Source organism: Balaenoptera acutorostrata, chromosome 6 (assembly GCF_949987535.1).
Source record: "Balaenoptera acutorostrata chromosome 6, mBalAcu1.1, whole genome shotgun sequence".
Lineage (NCBI taxonomy): Eukaryota > Metazoa > Chordata > Mammalia > Artiodactyla > Balaenopteridae > Balaenoptera > Balaenoptera acutorostrata.
In genome coordinates, this window is record NC_080069.1 from 41,154,967 (window position 1) to 41,176,366 (window position 21,400).

At 40.9% G+C, this 21,400-nt stretch overlaps 1 protein-coding gene across 11 annotated transcripts in view; it reads right to left on the bottom strand.

The window, feature by feature from the left end:
- The window catches only part of NTRK2 (neurotrophic receptor tyrosine kinase 2), a 372,551-nt gene that overhangs the window by 295,106 nt on the left and 56,045 nt on the right, over positions 1 to 21,400 (bottom strand). For all 11 annotated transcript variants that reach the window (XM_057547996.1, XM_007176941.2, XM_007176940.3 and 8 more), the window contains exons 8-11: positions 20,902 to 21,034; positions 18,143 to 18,448; positions 5,008 to 5,043; positions 2,198 to 2,298 (exon numbers count right to left, since the gene is read on the bottom strand). In XM_057547996.1, coding sequence (XP_057403979.1) covers positions 2,198 to 2,298; positions 5,008 to 5,043; positions 18,143 to 18,448; positions 20,902 to 21,034 — 576 coding nt within the window. The remainder of the gene's footprint in view (positions 1 to 2,197; positions 2,299 to 5,007; positions 5,044 to 18,142; positions 18,449 to 20,901; positions 21,035 to 21,400) is intronic.

Below are 21,400 nucleotides of genomic sequence, written 5' to 3' on the forward strand. Positions count from 1 at the left end.
CAGAACCTCAATGAGATATCACCTCACACCTGTTAGTATGGCTATTATTGAAAAGCAAGAAACAACAAATGTTGTCAAGGATGCTGAGAAAAGGGAATCCTCATACACTGTTGGTGCAGCTGTAAATTAGTGCAGCCACTATGTAAAACAGTATGGAGATTCCTGAAAAACTTAAAAATAGAACTACCATATGACCCAGCTATTCCACTTCTGGCTATTTATACAAGAACACGAAAACACTAATTCAAAAGGATATATGCACCTGTATGTTCAATGCAGCACTATTTACAATATCCAAGATGTGGTAACAACCTAAGTGTCCATCAATAGACAAATGGATAAAGAAGATTGGAATATTTCCAATGGAAATGGAATGGAATGGAATATTACTCAGCCATTAAAAACAATGAAATCCTGCCATTTGTGACAACATGGATGGACCTTGAAGGTATTACGTTAACTGAAATAAGTCAGACAGAGAAAGACAAATACCATATGATTTCACTCATTTGTAGAATCAAAAAACAAAAACAAAACAAAACAAGCAAACAAAGAAAACAAAACAGAAACAGACTCATAGATACAGAGATCAGATTAGTGGTTACCAGAGAGGAAGGCGGCTGGGGGTGGGCAAAATGGGTAAATGCGGTCAACTGTATGGTGACGGATAGTAACTAGACTTGTGGGGATGATCACTTTGTAGTGTATTCAGATGTTGAATCACAAGGTAGTACAGATGAAACTTATAAAATAAAAAACTTATTAACAAAAGTCACTCAGGCTGCTATATGGAGAAAGGCCAGAAGATCACAAGAGTGGGAAGGGGGACAGGGTAGGATGCTGTGGCAGTCATCCAGGAACAAGCAATTGTGGCAAACTTTCTCAGCAAAGGGCCAGATGGTAAATATTTCCAGCATTGCAGGCCATACAGACTTTGCTACAACTACTCCACATGTCCCTGTAGTGCAAAAGTAGCCACAGATGATATGTAAATAGGCATGACTGTGTTCCAATAAAACTTTATTTATGGACCCTGACATGTGAATTTCATAAAATTTTCATTTGTCACAAAATGTCACCCTTCTTTTGATTTTTTTTTCAAACCACTTAAAAATGTAAAAACTATTCTTAGCCTTCAGACTGCCCCCAAACAGGCATAAGCCAGACTTGGCCCGAGGGCCATAGTTTGCCAGCCTCTGGGTTAGCCTGTGGCTGAGGCTGGGGAGGTGGGGAGATATGGATGGGTTGGCGGTTTACAAGGAGGCAGAACTCACGGGATGTTAGACTGGGCGCACAAGACAGGGAGGAAAAGAAAGGAATGGAGGAATCTGCTGGGTTTTGACCTGAGCAGCTGAGAGACCAGCCCCGCCACACAGTCCTGGGGAGATGCAGCCCTGCTGCTCACTCACGCCCCCTTCAATGCTCCTCCCTGCGCCATAAAGCTAACTCCCTGGCACTGTGGTTCAAGACCTCATGGCCCTGCCTCAGACCGCCCTCCCTTACCTTCCAAGCAAGAATGCTTCCAGACTGCAGGCTCAGGCTCACACACCCAAAACGCCCTGCCCTTCGTTTCCGCTATGTCCAAATCCCAGGCATTTCCGCACAGGCCATGGAAAATGCCACCTGTCCCACAAAGACTCCTCTGGCTCTCCCAGCAGGAAGGAACAGGGCGCCTGCCGCTCTCCTTCGCTCTCTCGCAGTGCCTTGCTCAGCCTCTGTTTGTAATTTAGGTACTGATATTCATGTCTCAGGTCTCTGACTTAAGTGTAAGCTCCAAAGGGACAGATATGTGTTTCATTCGTATGTTTATATCTCCCCACGGCCAGTCCCTTCCAGAACCTACTGGATTCCTTACGTTTGGTGGGCACTGAAATTTTTATTAAAATATTTAAGGAGACAGGAAGAACTCTACGTGTCCCTGAATGAGAAAGCTGGTTTCTTGCTCTTCTAGTAATAATCTTTTAAAGGACAGATATTTAAAACAGGAATCACCATCAGTAGGTCAGAAACTCTATGGTACCTGTATCACTCTCTTAAACCTTTCCATTCTTTCCTCCACACTTCAACACTCTATTTATATCTGAACAATAAAAATGTTTTGTTGAAAGACTCGCACTGAAGCAGCTCCATTCCTCCAGCATTCAAGCATCCAAAATGCTCAGAACCATTCTACGAAACACCTAAGTATCCCACTCACCGAGAGATGTTCCCGACCGGTTTTGTCAGCAACATCTGTGGAAGGGATTTCATTACTTCTGTTCGTGGTGTCCCCAATGTCATTTGCCGCAGTCCCATAATCTTAAATTGGAGAAACGGGAAAAAGAAGGAAGCATGAAGTTGTCATTAGGCTGCCAACAAACATGAGGCCACAGTACAACCCAGAATGAAGCAAGACAAATTACAAGATTCCAAACCACTGACAGCGTGGCTGGGGAGAAGCGTGACCCGCCGTTGGGTTAAATCCATTGCAGCATTAGGACTGTGAGATGCCAAAATTATATTCAACCCAAATCTTTACATCATTGTTTGTTTGGTCAAATTCCAAGCCAGGTCTAGGATTTTTCTTTGCACATAAGAATATATTCCTTTTTTGATAAAGTATTTAATGAAAATACAAAAGAGAATCGATCATGTAAGAGTCAGATTTATAGGCCTGGAAGGGTCTTTGGAAATCGAGTCTAACCACAAGTTTTACAGCTGCAGAATGAGAGCTAAAGGGTGTTAAATGACTAGTCTAAAGTCAACTGGCAAGAAGGCAACAGAGTCTAGACGTGAACCAGACTTGAAATCAGCAGCTCTGATTTCCGAGGCAGAAGCACTCAAGGTAGAATGTGGAATCGGCACCAATAGGGAACTTCGGTCCACATCTGAACTTTGTTGAAGAGTTCTGAATTGCCAATATATCAGTTTCAGAATTAATGTATAGGGAACTTCACCAATACAACATTTAGAATTGTGAGGGTATGTTCTCAGTTCTCAAATGTAGTTGCTCTTCTGAATCAATTTTAGTCTACAGGGATCAAGATATAAGTAAATGATTTTTTTGTAGGCAAAGTGTTTATTAACAATATTACATATAAAAGTCATAAAAAGTTTTTGGTAAACTTATTGCAGACCACGTTGTTTATAAATTTTTGTATTTTTATTCTAAATAGGTATGGTGCCTTCAATTTCCATCCTGAACAAACAACCTCATTAAGTTAGCCCTAGCTAATCTTCCCTTGGTAGAATTATCAAGCTGGCCTCAGGACAACCAATTTAAATTATAATTTTATTAGCAGAGTGTTCCTTTGAATGTGAATGAAAATTAACAGAAAAAGCATATATTTTCTATCTGTAGCTGTTTTATTTTTAACTGCAAAACTACATTCTCACCATTTTCATTTTGAATATATTAGAACTTTTTAATATTTCAATCAAACAGTAGGAGATATCATTTATTTGCTTATTTTCCCTCTTCATATTATATCCAGCTACTCATGCAAAATTAAACCACTAAAGTATCTATAGTTTAATATCATGACATTGTAGCCCAAAGATCCAAAGTGTGATCTGGGACCAATGGAAAGATGACATTTTTAGAGTCTTAAAAGTTATTGGAAAGGAGTCCAAAACATAATTTTAAAACTGAAAATCACAATTCAAACATATTTCTCTGTGACACAATTTGACATACTCTTTCTTTAAGCCATATCAAAACAAATAAAAATAAAAATACACAAATCACATGCACAAAATTATCCAAACCACAGCTTGGAGGAAAGATGGCTTACCATGCATAAAGCAGGTAAAGACAATGTAATTCCCTAGTTAAAATTAGCTCAAGTTAAATATACACACATATAATAAACATACAGAGAATTGTTTTATATTAAAATTATAAACTATATTTATATTAAAAATATAAATATACACATTTGTCAAGGTGTGTATATAAAATTAAAGAATAGATTTTATAGAATAAATATATAAATGTATCTTTTTAATCAATGTAAGTTTTAATCAATCTTAAATTTTAAGCCAAGGCTTGAAATTTAGCCTGCCACTTCCCCAAACGGAAGCCTCCTGGTCATGAAGGTGGTTTGAAAACTGTTAAAGATGGATTTTCATACCTAGTAAAACATCCCTGGAATTCAATTAAAATAGCAAAGTAAAGATAAGATATTTGGTAAGCTAATATAGTGAATCTTTTGGTTTCTCCCTTTCCACATTCCTGAGAGAACCCCATTTTATTCAAGGGGATCAAGCACATCCTCTGGGGAAGCTGATCGAAACTCCAGGGGTGGGTCTAGTTAGTCAAGGGTAATCCAGCCCTCTTATCAGTATTGGAGGCAAAAATGGACCATGACCCAACTGAGTCTTGAATCAGATACAAGGAGGGCTTGGTGGAGGTCTCTGGGAAAGTTCTCTTTCTTCTGGAACACTTTCAAAAGCTCTTCCCTTTCTCTCATCAATGTGAATGATTCATCTTAAAACCATAAGAGAAACCAGCCTTCAGTGAAGCCAGCACAATGGGCAGGAGAGTGCAGAGATAAAAAAAACTTGGATCCCTGATGACATGGTTGAGTTGCTTGTTTCACCAACCTTCAAACGTGCCCTGCCTCTGAGGCTCCTGTGTGTGAGCCAGCCTTCCTCATTTTGTAAGAAACATAATTTAGAATTGGGTTTACTGTCACAGCCAGAAACTGATACACCTCCCTTTTCTTGGTAGTCATGGCTTTTAAACAGGTAATTAGTTCCCAATTATGGAAACAAAATGTCTGTTACAGCGGAATGGATTTACTACTTCCAAGAACAAGCAGGAGAGAGAAAACGTTATTTACAGGCATTGTAAATATCAAGGGAAAACAGCCATCAATACTGAATGATTTTTGAAATATTATTTTGGCCTATGTCATGCTTGAAGTGTATATTTAACTGAGCTTAAAGTCCTTCTTTTAATTGTTTTATTTAATTTTAGACAAACATTTTGAAAAAAATACAAAATACAGACCACAGGATAGCTACCTTCATAAATTACATCAGGATAATTTGGGTTTGCACCTAAAAAGAAAACAAAACAAAGATATCTTGTTAAGTAAGCATTTGAAGTTAAAAAATTACTAACTTATACCCACTAAAATCAGCTAAATATACATTGAAGGTTTTCTAATTGAAGACTATTTTATAGGACAGGGGAATAAAATCTGAAATTCTAGGTTTGCTTCATGTTAACCTTGTTGCTCTCTCCAAGCCCACAACCTCCATCCCTCCTCCAAAAAAGGAAAGAGAAGGATAAACAGAATTTACAAATCACTTTAGCAAGAAAATATTCAACAATCAATGAATTATGACCATTTCCTTTTTTTTAAACTGTTTCTATTAAACACTTGGTCATTTTAATTGTAATTTTGGTATTTTTATTCCAGAAACAGATCATTTCTATACCACTTTTGTTATTCTCTGATGGTTTAGGGGTTACTTTCAAGCTATGTTTTGGCAGATCCATTTGTATTCACAAACACGTTATTAACCAGCCTGGATAATAATACCTAAAGCACAATTTTGCTCTCCACTTGGTCTTCAGGGACATTTCCATGACAGAATAAACCCTTTTTTTTTTTTTTTTACCCTAATACAGCATAGAAAAATAAATGTACTTTCTCTACTGAGATTATAAATAAATGTTATATCACAGAGAAATTCAAGAGTATACCATTTAATTTTTTGGATGTGTCTTTAGTCCCCAAGATGGTCAGAATATTCATTTAAAAATATTCCTAAGAGGGCTTCCCTGGTGGCGCAGTGGTTGAGAATCTGCCTGCCAATGCAGGGGACACGGGTTCGTGCCCTGGTCTGGGAAGATCCCACATGCCGCGGAGCAACTGGGCCCGTGAGCCACAATTACTGAGCCTGCGCGTCTGGAGCCTGTGCTCCGCAACAAGAAGAGGCCGCGATAGTCAGAGGCCCGCGCACCGCAATGAAGAGTGGCCCCCGCTTGCCACAACTAGAGAAAGCCCTCACACAGAAACGAAGACCCAACACAGCCATAAATAAATAAAAATAAATAAATAAATAAATTAAAAAAAAAAAAAATATTCCTAAGAGAATTTGCAGAAAAAGAAAAATTTTTTAACTTTTTAAAATCACTGTCAACAAGAACCGGTGACAAAAAACATTTGCTACTTACTCTTCACTCAGAACTAACTGGGTGTCTATATGAAAGCCTGCTTGCAATTAAAATTAAATTTTGATGTAATATTTAAGTGATTACAAAATGAATTTCCAAAGCCACTTTCTATGCTTTTAGTCTTTCCTTACCATGTGAAAAAGTAAAATTTGTAAACCATAAAGTTTACTTGGTTCTCATTTCATTTCTGAACACTTAGCAGAAAAATACTTAAAATAAGTGAAACTTGAGCCAAGTTTCTGTTCATGTATTCCCCAGTGAAGAATCAAGGTTAGTCTAAATGAAGAACCAAATAAAAGTAGTCCTAATGCTAAATTAGAATTTCAACACAGTTCAACTAGAAGAATATCTATTTTGGCAGGGGAAAAATTAAGTAGATTGTTGGGCACTTCGATTCAGGGATGCTACATACTGCCATGCAGTCCATGCTTTGTACAACGCTAGGGGGCACCATTAATGGCATCAACCATTCTATGTTAATGGAACCATCTGAAATTGTGCAGTGCACAACCTGTGCAGCCACTTCAGATGAATTCATGCTAAGTTATCGATTCCAGTCATTTTCAATTGTATTTTGAGTTTTATAACCTCAAACACCACTTCAAAGTAGCTTTGAGTTACAAAATGCCAATATGCATTGTCAGAATTATTTGTAGCTGATATGACATTCCTGAGAAGGATCTTGAAAGCTGCCCTGCAGGTTGAGGGGTAATTCAGTGAATAAAGCAGGAGAATATCCCAGTAGCAGCCCTGGGAATATCATTTGCAGGACACCCACTCATCCCCTGAAGTCCTTTCTCTTTGCAAAGTCCCTGGACCTAATGGTGTCCCCTCAAGGTGAGGATTTTCCACCCCTGCTGAAGGAAAGGTTCTATAATCCCAAGAGAGCAAGTCATTCTTTGAACTGGTCAGTAATCTGTTACTTTAGAAGAACCCACTCAGATCCCCTTCTCACTGTGCCTTCAACCTACCATCTCAATCTGCAAGGCATCCGCCCAATAGAGTCTACTCTTCACTTCTAGACCTGACTCCAGGTCCCCGGGACCCAGAGTTCCCTCAACACAGGCCCCACACACACTTGCTGGGACTAGGCAGCCTCTCCCCTATATTGGTCAGCTCCAGGTGGCCTCACCATCAGTGTGAGTGCCCTCCCTCTGACTCAAGACCCCAAGGGTGGGGTGAGGACTGAGCGAGGACGGATGGGCTGAGGTGTCCACACGCATACCCATCCCTTCTCATTATACCTCTCGCCATGTAGCCAGAGGCACAGGGCAGGGGTCATGGCTGGGACCAGCTCTACCAAAACCACTATGTTCTGGCTTGGAACTCCAAGAGTCTGAGAATTTGATCTTCAAACCCAGGCTTCCAGGTCATTATAAACATACATTTGCCAAGGTAGGAGGATAGAACCTATTTAACAATTCCTTAACTGGATTTATATTTTTAAAGTATTTGGATATAAGTATGTGGACCCTCATTTGTACTAGATTAACCAACCAACCAACCAAGATTGCCTGAGGCCAAGGAGTTTAAGTTTTAAAACTGGGATAGTTCCAAACAAATCCTTGCAATTTGTCCAGGATGAGGGCTTTCCCTGGACATAGGACTTGTAGTGCTAAAATTGGGACTAGTCAGTCACCCTGATTTATTCTCATGCTCTCAGCAACCCCACATGTAATCACCACCTGATTCCATGAGAAAGTAAAAAGACTCAGAGGATTCAGAGCCAGATGTATCTAAACCACACACGTGAAAGGGCTTCAGTGAATATGACTGACATACAGGTGTATTCAGGCTTATCGCAGAAAGGGAACACCCAAACACATTACTCACACAAAGCCCCAGGAAGATCCAAAATGTCGAATCAATTCAATTTAGCAAATGTCAGGTACAGAAAACTGGGATTTGGGGTGGGATCAAAAGGAAATAGGTTAGCTCAGAATCTGGAAAACAGGTCCTTTTCCAGACTTCCAATTCATATCAGTGCATGCCTTTTCTACCAAATTCACCATCAAAACCATTAGGTCATGTCTACACTTTCTGAAAAGCACTATATTTTCCTAGTTTCATTGTCCCAGATGCATGAGAAGTATTGTCATTTCACTTTCATTGTCAGGATTAGCCAAATTTAGTGCAAGATTATGAAACTCACAGAAAGACAACGTAGGAGGAACAATAATGGGTTTTTTTTTTCTTCCCTACCATACTGTACTATGTCTGACGAGGACCTACTCATCAAAAGAAAGAAATGCCTCTTTCTGTACGAAGGTTTAGGAGGCCTGCCATGTGGACGAATGCACAGACCTGGACTTTATGAAAAGCCAGGGTCACATTACTCCAGCTGACCCCAGTTTATCAAGCAGATTATTTTGCTTCTAGCAACTTCTCAGTCAAGCTAACCTCCAGTGAGGTTTACACGCCAATAGCACAGTAGTTATTAACATTATTTTAAATGCAGACACAGGAAAAAAAAAATCACCATTTCCTTTTTGGACTTCTGGCAATGGTCAAATTTTGAAGATACCCTGTCATTTTAAAGTCTAATTTACTTAGTTTAAATTCATTCATTATGTACCATTATATGCTAAAGGTAGGAACCGCTGTTGGAGATAATCAGGATTAAAAGGTGAGTGAGAGGGCTTCCCTGGTGGCGCAGTGGTTGAGAATCTGCCTGCCAATGCAGGGGACACGGGTTCGAGCCCTGGTCTGGGAAGATCCCACGTGCCGCGGAGCAGCTGGGCCCGTGAGCCACAATTACTGAGCCTGCGCGTCTGAAGCCTGTGCTCCGCAACAAGAGAGGCCACGATAGTGAGAGGCCCGCGCACCACGATGAAGAGTGGCCCCCGCTTGCCACAACTAGAGAAAGCCCTCACACAGAAACGAAGACCCAACACAGCCATAAATAAATAAATTAAAAAAAAAAAAAAAAAGGTGAGTGAGAAAAGACAAACACGAGCTGGGAGGGAAAAAGCCAGTGAAAAGAGAATGAATGAAAGATAAATGCACTTGAGTAATGCACTTGTCGTGGAGATTTGAGAAGGGTTATGTTTCCTTAAAGACTATTCGAGTAGCTTTGTTTAAGTAAGAAATCTCAGACAGAGGTAGCAGAGGTGGCCTCAAGACCTAACGCTTCATGTTGGGAATCTCCAGAATAAAATATGGACATCCTGGAACTCCCTTAACCCACTGGTATTCTGAACAAGCAGCAGGCCATCTCTACCTCCATCTCTACCTCTGCTCACTCAAGAGCAGAAGCTACACCAACCAAAACCAGACGAGTGCCAATGTCTGCTTGTCTGATGTTCAAGTACTATCTTCCCCAAGAGTCTGTGGAGCATCTCCAGGTGCTACACTCACTAGTATCTCGTTCTTTTTTTTTTTTTTTTTCTTATTAAAACAATAAGAAGAGCAACCATTTATTTGTCCTACTTCTTCAATTTGGGCAGCACTTAGTGGGCTCCACGTGATGTTGACTGGGGCAGTCCAGCTGGGACTGCAAGATCCAAGTTGGCTTCCCTTCCTTCCATGCCCCTCAGCTGGTATGACTGGGACAGCTCAGGGCTGGCTGGGCTTCTCTCCATATCTTCGTAATCCTCCATGACCTCTTTCCCAAGGTTGGTGTTTATCTCCAGCCAACCTAAAGTCTAGACTCAGAACTGACACAGTGTTATTTCTGCCATTTGCTATTGGCCAAAAAAAGTCAAAAGGTCAACCAAAACTCAAGTGGAGGGAAAAAGGACTGCATCTCTTTATGGTCTGAGAAGATGGGTGCAACAAATTCTTCCATTTCTGTCAGTACTTCTTTCTTGACCCAAGGCATGTTGTCAGGAATTATGGGAAGAGGACTAAGGTCCAGAGCACAGCCTGAAATCTGAAATGCCCCAAGTGAAAAGAACAATGGAAACTGTATTACAACCACACACACACTCCTGACAAAGCTTCGTATTCAACGTGCCATGTCTGCACCTGCAAGAGACAGACCCTTTGGGCATTTAGGCTTCTAAACATGGATGATAAAATCATTTTTCTCCCCTCAGCAATATCAAACCAAAGCACTCCGCCATCCTCTTAATTCCATGCTAAATGACTTAATGAAAGGACCTGTTTACTTCCATTTTCTAATCTCATTTATAGCTGGTGAGTAAATCTTATGACATTATATAAATCTTCATGAGAAAATCTTTATGACTTTTTAACTGTAAAACTCTACAGTAAAAGGAAAAGCACATTTGTACGATTAAAAAAAAATTGTGGGAAGATAGGTAACCTGACCAGAGGGTTCACTTTCCATTCTGCTCTAAAGATAAAAATAATAGTGGAGGCCAGGAGACACATCTGTTTCTTTCCTTTAAGCTTTTCGTCTCTCTCTAATGCTCTAAAAAAAAAAATTTTTTTAAGACTTTTCTTGCAATTCTTTTTGCAGACTCTTTTTAGTGTGATCTTAAAAAATATTTCAAAGAATTCCATATGATAAAGGCATAGCAAAAGATTTGTTCTTTCAAATAAACTGCCCTTGCTTTGTCAACAGTGTTTCCTAACTCAAGGCAGTCTGCCTTTTGATTTCCAGATCCTTCTCCTCTTCCCTGTCTAAATGGCAGGCTGAACTCGGGGCCTGAAAACGTCGGGGGTTTGGACGTCTGGGTTTTCTTTCTGGCTGAACCACTACTGTGCCATGAAGCACTAGGAGCCTCTTCTCATTTTTCTGTAACAAAGGAGTCTTCATCTGACAGAAGAGGATAATGGCATTGGCTTGGCAACTCCTCAGGAGCTTCAGGAGGCATAATTAATTAACATTAGTACTCTTGAGACAAAAAGAGCTATTTAAGTATAAACCTTAATTATCATGATTATTATGAGTCTATAGCTGAACCATACCCTTCTCCGTTTTTAAGGCAGAAAAGCAGGTAAAACTTTCTGTCCTTTCACTCCCAGGACAAGACATGGGTCCTGACAAATGGCCTTAAGAACAAGTAGTGGGGGGCTTTATATTTTCTTAATGTGTAACATTTGGAGAAATTTCCCCACCGCACATTCTTTGGCTTAAGTACACCAAATCTAAACCGGCCAGTTCGAGGGTAATTCTAAGTGCTGTAGAGAGGTCTAGTTCATCCAGACGTCATGAATCTTTGGATAAAACGGCACAAATGAAAAGCTGTGGGGAAAATTCTTCCAATATTTATAGTTTGCTCCTGACGCGCATTTTGCATAGGAGGCAACTGCTCCCGAATTAGGCAGCATAAGTCATTGACTCCCACTGCTTGTGTGAATGAGCATTCTTGAGCTGTGACATTCTTCCTGAATGAGTGGGCCTTAAAGGCACTCTTTATGTACAGCCTAAAGAATGGAAAGCTTTAAAACCCGGGTGTTTTCTCATCTAGTGCTCTGGCTAGGCTTGTTCCAAGCCTAAAGTATTAATCATTTGAGTAATGATTTCAACAAGAGAATCTACTCTTAAGCAATCAACGTGTTCACGTTTACAGTAATATCTGACCTTGAAAATTCTTAGAACTTGTGCTATCTAATCAGAAGATGCTAGCAAAGGCTCCAGGTTTCTTCCTCATGGCACTCACAAGCAATCTCTCTGCCATGAATTTCTGCTTAGAATTGTGCTTAAAAGGTACCCTCACCACTCCTAATCTCCACTCAGTCTCCACTCACACATTCGTGTTCATGAAGGGACTTCTCTATAGGTGGGATTGAATTCCAGTGACATCCACATAATGGATCAATTTCATCTTAGACAAGTCTTATTTTTGACCGGTAAGCTAAATAGGATACAGCAGAATCTTCAGAGAATCCTCAGATAACCCCATGCTTTCTATGTGTGTGCCTGCACTGCTGTGTCTACTTATTCACTCTCCCAAACCTCCTTAAGCCATCCTACCTTTTGCCAAGCCCAATTAGAGTGCATCTCTGTGCACCAACTATTCCATATTTTTATCATTATTGCTGGTTAATACCCTTGGAGAGTCAGTGAGATAACCTCGATGGATGCCTGACCAGTTCTTCCAGGGCTCACACCCCACCCCCCACCACTGACCCTGGCTAGGTTCTGCAGGGCAGAAGCGAACTACCCTAACTACTCAAAGTGTGGTCCATGGATTTTGAGCACCATCTGGGAGCTTGTTAGAAATGCAGACTCTAAGCCCTTCTCCAGACTCATGGCATCAGAATCTGCATTTAACAGGACCCCCAGGAGATCTAATTGCTCATCAAAGCTTGAGAAACCCTGGTTTACAACTCCGTGGCAAGTTTGACCAAAGTCAAAAGGCCCCAGTGGACATAAAGGATAGTAATTTTTTCAGTGAAGCATAGAGCAAACCTAAATATTGAGGGGCGAGGGCAGCGACTGCAGAAAATATTAGGGGTAAGGGCAAGAGGTGTGTTTTGTCCCCAGTGGCACATGTCTGGACCCCACTCCAAATGGGGAGAGGGAGGTGAGAGCTTAGACACCTGAGAGAGCTCACATTCACCCACCCTCTCTAGGAGCCCAACGCTGACTTAGTCTTCTCCTGAAAGGGCCAAGTCTAGAAAGCTCATGTAGTCAGGGGGCAGAGTCTGGAGGTCCTCTTCTCTGGGCAAGCCCAAGCCTCTAGATGAAGGAGGACATCTCTCTTTTCTGAGAGAAAAGCGGTCTGGTCAGCAAGTTTCTTCCTAAAGGCTACAGAGCGTAAGCACAAAGGGACGCGAGGATGGGTACCTTGTCATTATGCTCTCACACCTCGCTCAGGAGAGGACCACACCAAGCTCCTCCCTATGCTGGGTCAGGTACCCTGAGGGCACTCCCAGCCACACACATCTTCACAACCACCTTCTAAGGAGGTGCTAGAACCCTACATTTTACAGAGAAGCAACGCTAGGTTCAGAGGTGGTAAGAAAATCACTCAAAGCCACACAGGTCGTGAAAGACAGAACTCTTCTGTGAATCAGATCTGAGTTCCAAACCCAGCCCCTTCCCCCTGTGCCAAGCTTCCTTTGGAATAATGAGGAGAGGGGGAAAACTATGCCTAAATTCCAAGCTCAGACACCAGATATGAATGAGTCATTTGGATCAACAGCAAGAGACAGGAGTTATCTCATTAAAAGTAACATTTTTGAGGTTCTACCTATTCCACTTCGTTTTTCTGTTCAACGGCTTCCACAGAAAGAGAACATTTGAAGGGGTGCTTAATTCTTTTTTTTTGGGGGGGGGTGCTTAATTCTTTATTGCCTACAATTTCTGCACACCTTCAGCTGAATAGCTTTCCTTCCTGCCTTTCATGAGTAGATACTGCCCAATAGCAGGACAGGGACATCCCTGGGAATTAGAAGCCAGGGTGAAGACCACCACCAACAGAAGCAGGGGACAGAAATGAAAGCCCAAGTGTTTCTTCATCTTTTATCATTTTATGGGTGGTTGCAGTGTTTTCTATTATTGGGAGAAAGGGCTTTGTTTTATTGCCTGTTGGTGGGTAGCCCAGCGCCCTCTGTTTGTTAAACCTCCAGAGAGATCTGACAAATTGTTCAAAATCCTAGGATTCTAGTACAACAGGATGTTAAGCAAGACTCTCCTGCCTTAGTAACCGACACCAAAGTGAACATGAGACACTCACAGGCGGAATTCACAAAGGAAATGGCTGAGAACTGAATCCATTGTCCTTTGAAACATCTGATTCACGCTGAGACTTCAAAAGGTCCCAGAGAGGAGAGAAAAAGGAAGGACTTATAAAGAAGTTTCTTTGGGGAGAAGTGTTGCCATCGTCAGCACCCCAGCATGGGGCTTCCACTGGCTGTGCTTGAGGACGTGTCCTGTGTTCTCTGTAGGCGAAAGGCTCAGAGGACAAGCGGCTGGCTCTGCCAGAGAAGGCTCAGGCCACCTGTGTGGTACGTTTGGGTTCCACCTGTACACCCAGAAATGTCAGGACAAGGGATCACTAGGGTTCCCCGTGGACCAGATGGAGGCAGCCCAGTAGGAAGTCTGCACGGGGAGTCCAGAGGGCCAGAGGGACCCCAAAAGCACAAAGCTGCATTCCTGGGTGCTGAGGAAGGAGGTGCTTCCAGCAGCCAGAACCGAAATGCATTTATGTCGTGGGAACTGCAGGAGAGGGGGCTGCAGAGAGAGGAATCTCCACAAATGTCTCCAGGAAACAAGATCGGTGAATCGGCATTGCACACCGCCAGGTCCCAAGAGCACAGAGCCGCCAGCCAGCACACTTTCCCCGCCCTCTGTGCCCCTAGCCCAACCCCTCCACCTCATTAGCGAGCTCCAGCCCCCGTCCCCATGCTGCCAGCCCGAACCGGGAGGGGAGAGGAGACTGACCCTCAAAGCAAGTCCAGAGTTGGTTTCTAACTCAGAAGAGACATCCTGTTTCTCAGTTGAGATTTTGTCTGCAACCTCAAGTGACCAAAGGATTGTCTGTTACTCAACAATGAGCCAAAAAATCTTACTTGGGTCAGAGCTCCCATCCAGACCAGTGACTCTCACACTTGGTTGTACATTGGAGTCACTGGGAATCTCAAAGATGAAAAATGCCAAAGCCGGAGCCACTGAATCAGAATTGCCAGAGATAGGCCCCAGGAATGTGTCTTAAAAAATGAAATAAGATAAAACAACAATTAAAACTCACCGGTTGATTCTAACGTGCAATATAGAGTGCAAAGCTCCTGCTCTAGGAACCCAAGAAGGTTACTCTTACTGACTAAATTGTAAAGGGCCGATGGAAAACCAAAACAAAATGAAATTAATTTGACTGTCACCAGTTGTGCTCTTCCACGTGTTAAAAAGATAAACACCACCGTTCTCTAGATTGCACTGCACGTCGTGCTTTAGACACAACTCAAAAGTGACCAGAGCAGAGTTCAGTTCTAAGCATGGGATCCGAAACAATCGATCTAGCGTTTGAAGTTTGGGAAAGGCTTTCCTCCCTTTCTCAGTTGCTAGCCAGGCTGCCAGTGATGATCAGATAGAAAAAGCACTGGCCTGGTACCCAGGTCCTGCTGACAATCGAAGACCTGATAACACCTGTCCCTCCTCACGGCACCCTGGCTGGGGCTGGTGTCTGGTGTCAGACTCTGCAAGGTCCCAGCTCCCTGGAGAGACGTTATATGGGGATCTTTACTGCCTTCCTCCCAACCTCACACGTGGTCGATGGCACCCTCTTGGCCCGGCTGATGCTGGCTCGGGGTCTCTCTGCCCCATCCTTGCTCCAAGTGGAAAGCAGAGTGTCTGCCACCATATCCTGCGTTTCCACACCGTGCTGTGCGAGAGGCAATCGGAACTGTCACTGGGTTCAGTCAACCATCCTCTTCCATGCTCACCCATTTTTCTTTTATCGGGGACTTTTTGTTTATTTGTTTTTATTTCTGTTTTAATTTCTTTCAACACGCTTCATTCTCTATCTCCAAATAGCCAGTGAATTCCTAAGCAAAGTGACCATTTCACAGAAATCTCAGTTCTGAGCTGAATGAGGAACACACATGCCCAAGGACGAAAGAGCTGCCATTTTAATTCTTCTGGCTTCATACGGTGATGCGACCAGCTTCACAGGGATCCCAGGCTGCCTGCTTCCTGGTAAGTCCAGAAACTCCCAGTGTGAAAAAAGGGGATCTCATCAAAACAACTAGGAAAAAAAAGTAGCTGAAACTTCTTATCATAAAGATTTGTGGGAGCTAAACTTCTTGAGCAATTACTATAAGATGACAGCAGAAATATTGAAGGGCTATAAATCCAAATGTGACCTGATGTCCTTAACTTGGAATGTACATTTAGACCAGCAGGGAAATTACATATATATATATATATATATATATATATATATATATATGCTATTTGTCTATTTTTCTTTAGTTTTAAAGAGGGTTAAGAGGGAAAGAAATCAATTCTAAGAAAAGCCATTATCTGTGGGTTACAGCTACAAATCTCATAAATGCCCACAAAGATTCTATCACACAAAGCCAAGTAAGGTCACACTCTAATTGGCCAAACTGGTTTATGGCCCATACGGGCCATTTATATCCACTATCACCCAGGGCCAAGTCTCTTTCATTTCCACTTTCATTTATTACTCTTTGATAGCTGGTCCTTGAGTAAATACTTAAAAAGAAAAAAAAATCAGACTTTTCTAAAAGCCATATTTACATTGAAGACCTGATAAAAAGGAATAAATGAACAAGAAAATGGAAAAAAAAAAAAGGAGAGAAGAGAACATCTTTATAAAATGTGGCTTAATTTTTGTTTTAGATAAATAAATATTTCCTTTTAAGGGAATATTTGAGAGACTCCAAGATATTCTTATGCCAGAAAACCATTCTTTCCCATCACTAGCTAAGTTAAAACTAACAAAAGTGATCGATAAAAATGAGGCCACAGAGATAAGAGGAGTTAAGCTCTACCAAATATTGGTACCATACAGAAATGTTCAAAAGAAAATACATCAAAATCCTATCTAAAATAGAAGCTACTGGCTTTACACTGACAGAACAGTGCTCATATCAAAGCACACAGACCACTTCTAAAACTTTTCAACACCAGACCTTCACCCTGGAATCAAGTTCACCTCCAACTGTTTCAAAAGTCAGTTGTTGGTGAAATTCACATAAAGTCTGAAGTTTAGTTAAGAGTAACGTACCAATGTCAGTTTCTTAGTTTTGACAAATGTAAGTAATGCAAGATGTTAGCATCAGGGAAACAAGGTGAGGCGTATCTGGGAACTCTGGATACCATCTTTGCAACTTTTCTGTATATTTAAAATGTTCACAAATCAAAAGTTTATTTAAAAACAGACAAAAAGCACTTGTCCCAAAAGCAGAGTCTCTGGATTTAACTATAAAGCTGTTATCCCCCCAAACATGCAGGAAAAGGAACATAGCAATCTAGCGATTTACTACAGCAAATGTAGCCAAGCAACTGAACTCTCAATTAAGAGGAAGATTTAATGAAACAGGCAACAACTGCCAGGGTGTCTGGGTAAGTCATCCAAACATAGCTTGTTCTATGTGCTCCTGAAAAGCTGTTTGTAAATCAAACTTATATAATTCAAATCACATTTTGAGCACACTGAGGAAGCCTGTGCATTTAAAAAGCTGTTGAATAAATACCAGGATAACAGGAAGATGTATCGTGTAATGAGAATTGTTGCATTCTCGTTTGGTGAAGGTGGCTTGCAGCCATCGCCTTTGTCCATATGGCTGCCCTGCGAGCCACACTAGTACATGCTGCCCAAGCAGCCCCGACCCCATGGGCCTCCAAGTTTCTATTTTCCCTTCCCCTCTGCAAGGCTCTTTTTGTGTGGCTTTGATTAACTCGGGGCTGTTACGGTGAGGAATTCTAATCATGTATAGGTCCCAGTATCCAAACACAGGGCTCAGTCTCTACAATAGTAGCAGGTATTTGGGCAACACAATCAAGCAAGTAAGAACACTTCACTGAGCAAGCATATCTGGAGGAGGTAAATGCATGACATCATCCTTGCTTTTACTGAGGCTCCCACTGAAATTCTTCTGCTGACCATGTACCGGACTTCTGATGCCAGCCATCCTTTTCCCAACCCAAACCGTTGGTCAGATTGGAACTTTTACCACTCCTAGGAAAACAATTCAGGATTCCATCAAAGGATGCTGCAACTCAGTCAGCCCAGGTAAGCAAAACATTCCACAACACTAGTTTCTCATCCATGGATGAGAGAGCAGGATTCTGAGTCCCAAATGGATAAGGGACTAGAAAATATATTTTAAATAGTTCATGAGCCAACCAAATACAGCTCACCCACTCACAGATTTGCTTGGGTTTTGCCATTGTGGGTACAAAATCTCATGTAACACTCAAGAGAAAAATAATGTGTGTTTATCAGAATATTTTTCAAAGTTATTCATCCCCATCACCTCCATGGCAAGAGTATGAATCCCTGCCCCTGGACTTGGCTTTGGCATGATGTTGTCAGTAATTGAGTGATATACCCTATCTTCTCCCCAGATGCAAAATCATCAGGTACTCACCGTCATCGATTCCAGGCCAGCCCATGAAGTGTGCAGAAATCTGCTTCTCATCCTTCCCATACTCATTCTTGGCTACTAACTTGTAGTCCCCATTGTTCATGTGAGTGGGATTATCCAGCTGGAGGCAGCCGTGGTACTCCGTGTGATTGGTAACATGGATTTTAGTACAGATGTATTTGGATTCATTCAAAATTGCCCCATTATAGAACCACTGAAGCGCTGGTTTGGGGTTGCCTTTCACAGTGAATGGAATGCACCAGTGGTGGTCTGAGGTTGGAGATTCGAGAAATGTGATAGTTGGAGCAACTAAATTGAAAAAGAGAGAGTTAATAGCATCAGAAAGCTCAGAATTCTCCCCATCTCCAGATCTCTGTGTCATCAATAGGGGATTTTTATTCAACCATTGTTTGGTTTAAGAAAACACATGACCCACAACTCTGGAATCCATCAATATTTTGTATCATCATCAAGGTTGATTTAACTTCTACAGAGAGCTTCAGAGAGACTCCTTTCCCTGCTCTGCTTAAAGCCCATGCATTGTAGTCATTTTCACATCTATTCAGTTTGAGAACCAACTCCAAACAGATCCCTGAGATTTCTGACAGTGGAAAGCATTCATTTGAAGTTGACTTTGGTTTCTAATATATATGCCTTTGATACTATGGAGATTAATCACCAAAACATTGAGGAACACTTTTTTTACAGGACTTCACTAAATAATACAAATAACGACAAAAATGACTTTGGAAATCTTGCCTGAAGCCCTGATCTTGCATAACTTTTCTAAAACAAATAAAACTGGTCAATGCAATGAATGTTACTACCGATGTTGATTGACTATTATAAAGTCTGATTAATTGATAATATTTTTCGCCGATGGTCAATAGGAAACTCTCTTTAAAAGCACTACTTTTCATTACATTACAGCCCATTTTTGCTGGAATTGGAGATATCAAAGTTTTGATCCTTTAAATGTCTGAGGCCCTATCTAAACCTGAACAAACAAACTAGAGATTATTTTAACCTGAAGTATAAAGCACTTTATTCTTAGGGGAAACAAACATTATCAAGTAGCATCTTTAAACAGAGTACTTATCCTGAGTGAAGGTATTTAAAATCCCTCATAATTGTTTATTTTTATGTGGTCTGACTTTGATAATTATAAAATCAAGGACTGGAAAAGATCTTTGAGACCTAATAGCATCATTTTTCGGATGAAGAAACCCAAGGGCAATAAGGTTAAGTGACTTGGTCAAGGTTACCGAGTGAGGAAAATCTGGAACAGGAATCCAGATCTCCTAATACCTAATCCAGTAGCCCTTCCCCTCATGCACTGCTTCCTGGTTGTATACGTTCATCACACAAAGTGGGGGAAATCATAGCCTGCTAACAAGTACACTCTGAGTGGGATCACTGCAAAGGATGTCTCAGTTGCTAATATTCTTAATCACTTATTCCTTCTACTTGTTATCTAAACTTTGATAGACAAGGCTAATTCTCCAGACCATGGAGACTACATAGATATTAACCTAAACTGAGAAAAATTTGAATTGGAGTGCCCTTACTTATAGGTCTGTGTTACAAACACAAGGACCACGATGGGGCAGGGACAATACTTACCTTCCTCCTACCAGCCCAGGTGCCCATGCCTAGGCCTCACTTTTTCCTGTCACCACGCTCAAATGAGCTTTATGTGAGGTGTTGACTTAAGGACATAAAATTGGAAACTGGTTGCATGTGTTTGGGGATGACATTGACTTCAAGCTTCCATGTGGGTCAAAATGATGAGAAATTATGAGTCCAGGACCTTCTGGGTGTCGGGGTAGTATTGACAGTGACAAAAGGTTGGTGATTTCAATTATTCACTCCAACAATCACATACAGAATGTGTGTTATAAGTGAATGTTAACCAGTGTATCAAACCTTGTGCCTACATGTGTGTAATGCATATTCATACTTACACACATGCACACTCGTGTTTTTCTCATCCAAATCCTAATCCAAACAGAGTAAAACCTTGTTACTTTATACCATGGCAGCTCAGAATTTCCACTCATGTGAAGATTATGTATTTTTTACTGAACACGTACACCGTTCACACTGAATGCAACAATCTGGAATGTTAAGTTATACGTTGTATTGCTTATAATACTGGAAAATAATGCACATATGCTTAAGAAACATTAATATCATATGTCTTCAGTAGAGAGAAATTTAAAACAGTTATAAAAGTTTTTTTGCAGGTGATAATAATTTTCAGTCATTTAAGTAGGACTCCTCCAATTCCCCACAGAAGCTTGATGTCAAACAAATGGGGTATTTTTTTTTTTGTATCAACAGTATAATTAGGTGTTTGTGAACAGCCAGCTCAGTACTTTAGGTATCACAACTTGAAAGGTTCATATTGTTTTTACAGAGAAAAAAAATTTAGAAACTGGTTTATCAGAATTTAAACTACAACTTATTAACAAAAAGAGGATAACCAGCTCAAAATATGTTCTATCAAGACAAGACAGGGGAAGGCACAAGAGGACATGTTTAAAATAGAAAAAGAAGCTTAAAGATAACGCATGAACAAGAGAGATTAGAAGAAATAGGACAAGTGAAAGGGGCTGATAATATTTCTTAATTAAGGATACACAAAACACTGCATGTACTTTTTTAATGCACTAAAGCAGCACCCAGAGTGCCCCAACCACAAATGTAGGTGTATCCACAATCATCTGCTATTAAAAACACATGCCGATCTGATTACGTACAATGTACAGTGAGGTTGACAGAATCTTGATCTTCTCCTACAAGATTTTCTGCCACACAAGAGATTTGCTTTCCACTGTCATCAGATGAAATGTTAGTTATCCTTAAGGAGCCCTGTGTGTGGCTTGTTTCATTCTACAAATGAATTAACAAGACAAAAATAATCTTGATTAGGACTGGACCCAAAGTAACAAGATTTGGGGTTTCTTCCCCTAACTGCAGAAAATCATCTATAACATTAGAAAAAAGTTTCTAGCTTAATCGGGCTTAGGCAAAGGAGTAAATCAGAAGCTATTCTATTTCTCTAGATTTCAATTATTTAATGTGTGAAGTTGATTTAATCCTTGAATTCCTACCTACTTTCCTCCGAGGGAAAAGACCACAAGGAGAGTCACTCACCTTGCTCACAGTGACATAAAAAGCTTACTAGAGACCTACAGACTTTCCAATCTATGGGGTATAAATAACTAAAATGCAACCGGCATTAGTCTTTGTTAAGTA